This window comes from Rosa rugosa, chromosome 3 (genome assembly GCF_958449725.1).
Source record: "Rosa rugosa chromosome 3, drRosRugo1.1, whole genome shotgun sequence".
NCBI lineage: Eukaryota > Viridiplantae > Streptophyta > Magnoliopsida > Rosales > Rosaceae > Rosa > Rosa rugosa.
The window spans coordinates 38,248,408-38,256,291 of NC_084822.1; the positions used below are offsets into that span (position 1 = coordinate 38,248,408).

General features: G+C 37.6%; 1 protein-coding gene and 1 long non-coding RNA gene across 23 annotated transcripts; one reads left to right on the forward strand and one right to left on the reverse strand.

Annotated features, from left to right (window-relative positions):
• The first annotated feature begins 1,721 nt into the window (after window positions 1-1,721).
• On the forward strand, window positions 1,722-7,477 carry LOC133738160 (uncharacterized). 22 transcript variants are annotated; one of them, XM_062165613.1, is made up of 10 exons: window positions 1,722-2,120; window positions 2,239-2,462; window positions 2,544-2,639; window positions 3,470-3,536; window positions 3,680-3,744; window positions 4,516-4,590; window positions 4,745-4,825; window positions 6,098-6,147; window positions 6,768-6,845; window positions 7,052-7,477. In XM_062165613.1, exons 5-10 carry the CDS (start codon window positions 3,706-3,708, stop codon window positions 7,155-7,157), a joined length of 429 nt encoding a protein of 142 aa, XP_062021597.1. In that variant the 5' UTR covers window positions 1,722-2,120; window positions 2,239-2,462; window positions 2,544-2,639; window positions 3,470-3,536; window positions 3,680-3,705; the 3' UTR covers window positions 7,158-7,477. The 22 variants fall into 22 exon arrangements, 12 of the variants coding, with proteins under 12 accessions (XP_062021597.1, XP_062021594.1, XP_062021595.1 ...); XM_062165610.1 differs by having other exon boundaries at window positions 1,723-2,120; window positions 3,470-3,602; XM_062165611.1 differs by having other exon boundaries at window positions 1,723-2,120; window positions 3,470-3,590.
• LOC133738163 (uncharacterized) lies at window positions 4,935-6,091 on the reverse strand. Its single transcript, XR_009859993.1, has 2 exons — window positions 5,448-6,091; window positions 4,935-5,410 (listed from the first exon to the last, which is right to left on the reverse strand). It is a non-coding gene; the product is annotated as an uncharacterized LOC133738163 (long non-coding RNA).
• Window positions 7,478-7,884: the final 407 nt, after the last annotated feature.

The window sequence follows — 7,884 nt, forward strand, 5'->3', positions numbered from 1 at the left end:
ACTGCCCTCGTACTCGTGTTCTGCTACTGCACTCGTCCAATCCTGCTACTACACTCGCTGCAGTCATGCTCGTCCAGTTCTGCTACTGCCCTCATACTCGTGTTCTGCTACTGCACTCATCATCGCGTAATCCTGCTACTGCACTCATTACACTCATACTTGCAGAATTAATGAACAAGAAATCTTAAGACTTGATAACTATGTACATATATATTGACAAAAGACTATCCAAGTTGATTTCAGTGTAAATAAAAAAACTCAAAGAATACTCATAGAAAGCAGATTAACAAGGACAAAGCAAAGCTGGTCATATTGCTCTTGATCTGCTTCCTCTCCCCTGCTATTGCTAGTGCTCTTGGCTTTGGGTTATCTGATCCTGAATGACAAGAAATGCATTAAATCTTAAGGCAGGAGTTAAATTCTTCACAGCAACATTATTCCAATTTGAAGAACCCATACCATGAATTATATCCTGCAATTCTTCCTCTGGCATGACCGTAAGTAAGCACAGTAGCATTGTATCCATGGAAGAGTGCATCCACCAGTGGAGCAACAAAATCATCATACACTGAGCTAGAAGGCAGTGCTGTGCTACCATACACATAATCGTAGGTGAATGTATGAGTCCCAATTTGCACCTATTCAAACACCCCAATTGATCACAAATCCCTTCACATATCTAACTTCACAAATCCCTTTGATTCAATAACCACATCAAAACAATAAAAATCAAATCAACAGCTCAAAAATCTCACCTGAGGTTCACCGGGAACAGGAAATGCAATCGGTGTAGCCGACCAAAATCTCGGAGGTAATCAACGGCCTGATGTTGACGGCAACTGCCTGTCCACATATTGAGAAGAAGAGCATATTAAAGTGTAGTACCGTACTGCCTCAGCGATCGCGAGCATCGATGTTGGCCTTGCGGCTAAGCAAGAACCTGCAAACTTCGACGTAACCCTCGCAAGCGGCGATGTGCAGCACAGTGTGGCCATCCAAGTCGATGCTGTTGACGTCAATGCCTTGACTTAGAAGGTCTTCGTCAAGATTCTCCGGCACGGACAGCTCCGAGTCGTCTTCGCTAGGGCTACGGCAAATCGGGTCGAGCGAGGACTGGCGGCCGAAGCTGAACAGGAGGTTGTTCCGCCTCGGGTTGAGCGAGGAAGGTTTGATGGATCTGAAAATGGCGACGGTTTAGGGTTTCTGATTTGGGTTTGCATTCTGCGTTTTGCGTTTTGGGATTTCAGGTTTTGGTCGGTGAGGATTATGCCAGTGGCATGAACGTAAATTGTAATAAAAACTTAGCATTTTAGTCATTTTCTATCAAAATTCGAAGCCAGGCCTGTTTCATTTGGTTTTGAGCATGAGCTTGCACTACTACAAAAAATGAATCACACGACACCTCTCATACGACGTCACACTGTTTTCCGTGGTGTGAATAATTTCTCATTATTCAGACGACGGTTGTAAAATTTCCATCTTCTAATATGAATTCAACCAACGGGTGTTTTTCATGCTGAAATTATGTATTGCTTCAGAAGACGTTTATAAATGGAAGCGTGGTGTGAGATTAAATTGTAATAGAGGCGGCAAGTTTCGCACCAATTGGCACCACTTAAATTTCCCTATTGTACAGTGGTAATACGACGGTTAGCTTAAAACTGTGGTATGAATCTATAGATTTCTAAGAGCGAAATTCCCCCCAACATTTCCCTCCATTCTCTCCCCCCAAACCCACTTCCCTCCCACCCAGGCAACAAGAAAGGGCAAACTGAAAATTTAAAAGTGGCATTCAGACAACATGTATATGGAAAACGTGGTCTGATGCCTTATACATGCATGCATCAACTAATGGCTTGTCTGGCCATGTGTCCATTTAGATCAAATTAGAACACTTGAAGAAAAGAAAAAAAAGCCTTAGACCAACCCTGACTCTCTCTTTTCACAACTCCACAGCTACCCGGCCTCCGACTCACTCCACATCTACTCCCACTTTGAAGCCCTAAACTCTAAATCCACCACCTCCGAAGCCCCGACTTTCTGGTACCAATCCCTGCCTCCGAAGCCCTAAATCTGAGATTCGTCTTCGAATCTGGTTAGTTCTCGTCCTCTCAAATCTGGTAAGCCCTAAAATTTGGGGGTTTCTAGTTTCTCGTCCTCTCGCCCTCACTATATATGCACGACACTCACTTTTGATTCGGATTCTTCACAAATTACAAATCACACTTTTGATTTCAGGTTTTGATTAACTGAAGGTTTTTGGGTTCTTCACTTTTGATTTGGGATTCTTCACAAATCATATTATCCAAGGCGACCTCGATCTCTTTATATGAGCAGAAGAACCCGAAGCTCAAGCTCCTTCGACCTGATGAACTGTTTAAGAGATCGAGTCGGTGCCTAGCACAGATGATGAAGAACCCCATCGCAGCTGTCCAGCTCCAAAGCTGATTCTCTCCTAAAAGGTAAACGTCCCCAATGTAATTTCAATTGAAATTTTTGGGTTTGGTTTAGAGTCTCCTGTTAATTTTGTTTTTTTTTTTCAGGTTCTTGTGGGAGAGAATTGGATTGTATGTTTAAGTGTGCCCAAGAAGATGGGTTTGGCTTCAGTTTGATGCAAGGCCCGGAAATTCTTGATTTGGGTATGTTTAAATTTAGATACTTGAAGACAATTTTGGTTTTACTGGTTTGTTTTTAGCTTTATTTGCCTATCTTTCATTTGTTCAAGAAAGGAAGTTTAAGGGAGATATTTCATCAGTTCTTGCTGGTTGCTTAGTGTCACTTGTGCTTCAGATATTTCCTTCCAAAGGCCTATTTTGATCTAAATTTTGCAATGAAAAAGTATGTAGTCTGCTTGTTCTTCCTTTTCAGCTCAATGTGTTGTGTGGTTTTCAATTAAATAGGCCATATCTATCGGTTCAAAAGACTTTTTTTAAGCTTGCTCTTTGATTTTGTGATGCACTATGTGTCTTGGAGTACTGGTATGTATATATATATATATATATATATATATATATATATGACTACTTGTTGTTTTCCCTTTTGATTTATAATTTGTTGTGATTATTAATTTGCTCAAACCAACCCTACATAGGGGGCATGCGTTTTCTTTCACTTCCCAAAGCATCAGGCCCAAAGAGAAAGTCATTGGTTTACATGATTTGATGTGATATCCTAAAATGTTTCGGGTCATATCATTTAACAACTGGCAACTTTTTTTTAGTCTTACCCAAATTTCTGGGTTGTCTGTCAGCTAATGCAAACTGGGTGTTTGGTAAATCCAAATGTATAGGTCAGGGACTTAGCTAACTAGTGTATGTGTGAGCAATTGGTTTACTAGAGAAATAGAATCAGGGAAAACAAAAGGACATTAAGTGGAGATAGAGAAAAGCAGAGAATGAAGAAGAAATGACTCATATGGATGCATTCTCGCTTTTGTTCAGTTAATGAGTTTTATTGTGTTGGCTTGAAGGTGGAGTTTGATGCAAGTCCCGGAATTTTTTAAGGGTCTGCTATTCATTTACATCAGTTGCTTAGAGGTATTCGGAAGCTTTGGAAGGAGTAGGACAGGGTCTGCTATTGATTGTGTTTTGGTAGAGAATTTGGTCTGTGTTTGTAGTCATTGAGATTGGATTGCTATTTGTTTTGCTGCTTTTTTGAGCTGGTTTGATGGACTGTGCAGATTCTATCCCTTTCCCCGAAAGGGCCATGTCATTGGCATTTGATATCCTCAATGACCTTGTGAAGGTCAGCTTTCTCACTAGTTTTTCAATTTTTCACAAAATGAGGTGATATTGGGATGACTACTAGTATTTGTCACAAAATGAGATATTCTAAAATGAGTTTTTACTAATTCAGCTCTTCATATTGACTTGTGTAGCTCCAGAATGACTTGGCAGATATACAGTATTCTGTGTGCAATCAAATAATTCTTACATAAATTGTAATAGAGTACTAAAGTCGTATCATATTATCTCTGTGCACTTAATGTTGGCAACATAGGATAATCAGATAACAATAGTGTGTTGTCTTTCTTATGTATTGTGAGATTAATATGATAAGCTTTGGTGAAAAGAATTTTCTCTTTGGTTCTGAGTTTTAATTGGGTTAGTTTGGTTAGGATGAGTTCCTGTCTGTCCAATTGTCTTCATAGAAGAGTACGTACTGTCCAATTATCTGATTATACTATGTTGGCAACATAGGATAATCAGATAACAATAGTGTGTTGTCTTTATTATGTATTGTGAGATTAATATGATAAGCTTTGGTGAAAAAAATTGTCTTTGGTTCTGAGTTTTAATTGGTTTAGTTTGGTTGGGACGAGTTCTTGTCTGTCCAATTGTCTTCATACAAGAGCACTGCTCATTTTCTTTTACTATGAAGAGTTAACTTAATTATCCATATGTTATACCAAAGCAATTATCTGATACATTTAACATCTAACTCTTCTAGGTGCATTAACTGGAGCTATAACCACTCCCCTTGATGTGATTAATTAAAACCAGACTAATGGTACAGGTAAGGCCATCTGCTGTTCTGCATGATATTTGTCTCCCCGTGATGTTACTTCCAAATAATATGTGCGCCCTGGTGGTAAAGCCTGAAATTTATTGCAACGGTCCCATATTTTTGTCTATCATATATATGAGGGGCTGTAAAGTTAAGGCCAAATCAAAATTGATAACTAACTACGCTATGTGCCTCCAACTGTTTGCTCTCCTTTTTCTTTCCTTTTTTTTTTCAAAAGGGATCTGCCAACCAGTACAAAGGAATTGGTGACTGTGTTCAGACTATTGTGAGGGAAGAAGGACCTCCCGCTCTTCTGAAGGTATGCATTGAGCCTTTATATCCCTTGTTATATAAAAATATAAAATATGATTGCCATGCATCTATTGGAGTCCTTGAAAATTTAAACAATTATGCAAAATGTTGTGCTCTTAATATTGAGTTTGTTTTTTCTTCAATTCTTGTAAGTTATGTTTCTCAGGGGAAGTGAAATTGATTGTTTAGTCTTATGCCTTGTACATCAAGAATCTTGGAGTTACTTTAACTCGACCTCACTAATATGCTGACTTGACTTATATTTGACTATAACATCAATATGGTGACCGGGAAGTAAAATGTGTACTCAGATAACCCAGCTTCATGTAATGCATTGTTGGCAGAGAAATATAAGCTCTTTGCTGGCCACAAAGAAGGGAACTGTATTGGGAAGATGTGATATGATAGCATCTTTGTGGGTTGTGTGGATGGAACGAATAATTATATCTTTGAGGGAGGTGGGTTCATTTGGGATAGGGTTCTGAGATTGGGCTTTGAACATCTGTCAGAGTTTAGAAAGTTATTTTCAGGCATTTATATTTGGGGAATGAAATTCACTCTTTATCAATAACTTCATATTTTATAAAATAACCTCCGTTCTCTACCCTTTTCATATTTTATAAAATAACCTCCGTTCTCTACCCTTCACTAGGGTGTTGATATTCAACTTGGAATGGCAATTGATAGTATAAAAGAAGTAACTCTCATGACTTACACTCCCACTTGACTTGTTATAATCTTGCTTCTTTTTTATATATATATTTTTTTTTTGATTTTGGGAACTTAGTATGCTTCAGAGTCTCTTGCTGTGTATTTTTTTTTTAAAATTCTTGTGGGAGAGAGGTGTAGTGTATGTTATAGTGTGCACAAGAAGATGGGTTTGGCTCCAGTTTGATGCAAGTTCCCTGAGATTCTTGATCTGGGCATGATTAAATTTAGATACTTGAATTCAATTTTGATTTTATTCGTTTGTTTTTACCGTCATTTGCCTATGTTTCATTTGCTCAAGAAAGGAAGTTTAAGTTTTTTACTTCTATTTGATTTTTTTTGTTTGGGTTTTGGTATGAAACGGTAGTACGTACTAGTGTAACTAATTCAAATGGTTTCAATACAATCTTGGACTATATGTTGATTGGGGGATATAGGCATAATTGGGACCTGGTGAATACTTGGACTATATGCAAGATAAATAGCTCATGTATGTTTCTCTCTGTTTTTTTTTTTTTTTCATTTGTACAACTTTGATATTAAGATTGTTTAACTGTTAATATGTTTCCAGGTGTCGGATGCAACTGCAGCTGATCCTAAATTGCTGGTCTTTTTGAAATCGTACAGGAATTTCTTACACACTGAATCTAGTAATTAGATCTACCTAGCTTTTCTAATTCTACTTTGGTTTAGAATAATCAATGGTTCATGAATTATGAGATTCTGAGTGCATAACATGTTCACGAAATCATCAAAATGTAGTGTATAGAATTAAAAATGCAGAATAATATGGGAATATAGGAATGCTAAATTAACACTTTCTCTAAGCCGTGGTCGTCCTCTACTACTAACTTTCTTCCAGTTTTATTTAACAAAAGAACATAAACCTGCTCACCTGCATTTCTAGGTATTCTGTGAACAAATTGAAAAGCTAGGAATTTCTTACTAGTAATAGGTGTTTGGCAAAAGTCACCCTTGATTGATTTATCTTCATATGTATCTGCTAGTGTTGATTGGGGGATATAGGCATAACTAAGGCCATATTTGGGGATATACTTAGCATATTGTACACATTTTATTCATTTTAAAGGTACCAATGTATCTGCTTTGAACTTTCAGAGACCATCCCATAATGCTTAGTGCTCTGGACTTCATCTATAATTTTTATATAGTAGACTGCTGATTTGAGTAAAGAACTGTACCATTACTGGTATCTCATTGAGACTTGATTGATTTTGCAGGGTAAACATGGTATCGAGAAACAACCGTTTCAGCTTCCTGATTTCATTGCTGCAACTGGTACTAAGAAAATTAGACAGGTAAATTGGTCATGAGGTTTTTTATTTGGATTATTCTTTGAGCACCGTACATAAGTGCTCCTCTTACTATCAATGAGAACTCTGACTCTTATGTTCGTACTGATACAGAAATGTTCCTTCATAGGATAGTTCCTAAGGTTAGTATGTTTACTGTAATATCTCATACAGCCTTAGCAGCATATGATGTTTCCATCTTTTATTTTTAGGGGGAATCTGCATTATGGAGACTTGCCTGGCACACATCAAATCATCAATGAGGATCACTATGGGGCACTCATCCACCACCTCTTTTTAGTTCGCAACAAACGCTGAAGTTGATGAACTGCGTAATGAACTCGCAAATTATGAGGTGAAGAACCTACTAAAGTTGGGAAGTGTGCTGGGATGAATCATTGTTGGTCTTTTTTGGGTATATGCAAGGTCTGAAGTGCATTAGGCAAGATGTTGGTCCTTTTTGGGTTGGCCTGAATTGCATTTCTTCTATAGATGTGATCATGTACGGATGAGACTATTTTAGCCACATTTGTAGATGTGATCTTTTCTATTTTTTTTGATACAATTAGCATTATCGGATCCATTTATGGGATTATAACAGCTATTTATTATAAGAAATTTTTTATTCATTTGGTCAATTTTTTGTTCCAGCCAAAATTTGAATCTTGCCATTACCAAATCAAACAACAGTAGGAAAAAAAGAAAATACGTCATCTGATGAGGATTATAGGGCTGAATCAAACAAATTTTCAACAATTCACACGACGGTTTTTACCGATATCATTGTTGGATGCACACAAAGACAACAAGTATTAGCAAAAACCATTGTCTCAAATGTCACAATACAACGGTTCGAGTTATATCTGTCGTGTGAAGGCACACATACATTGAACTTTTAGGTCATCACACCACATTTTATGCTGGAAGAACTGTCGTGTGTATACAATTCACACAACGTCTTAAAAATAAAAACTGACTTCTGAACAACAAAGAGACAAGGCTGGAATCCTAAAAACCGTGGTATGAGTAGAAGTCACACCACGGT

Coding starts and splice junctions, on each gene's coding strand:
- LOC133738160 (XM_062165606.1), top strand. CDS start 2,570: ATGTTTAAGTGTGCCCAAGAAGATGGGTTTGGCTTCAGTTTGATGCAA. Junction 3,745..4,515: donor TCCTCAATGACCTTGTGAAG/GTCAGCTTTCTC, acceptor CTAATGGTACAG/GTAAGGCCATCTGCTGTTCT. Junction 6,846..7,051: donor GTACTAAGAAAATTAGACAG/GTAAATTGGTCA, acceptor TTTTATTTTTAG/GGGGAATCTGCATTATGGAG.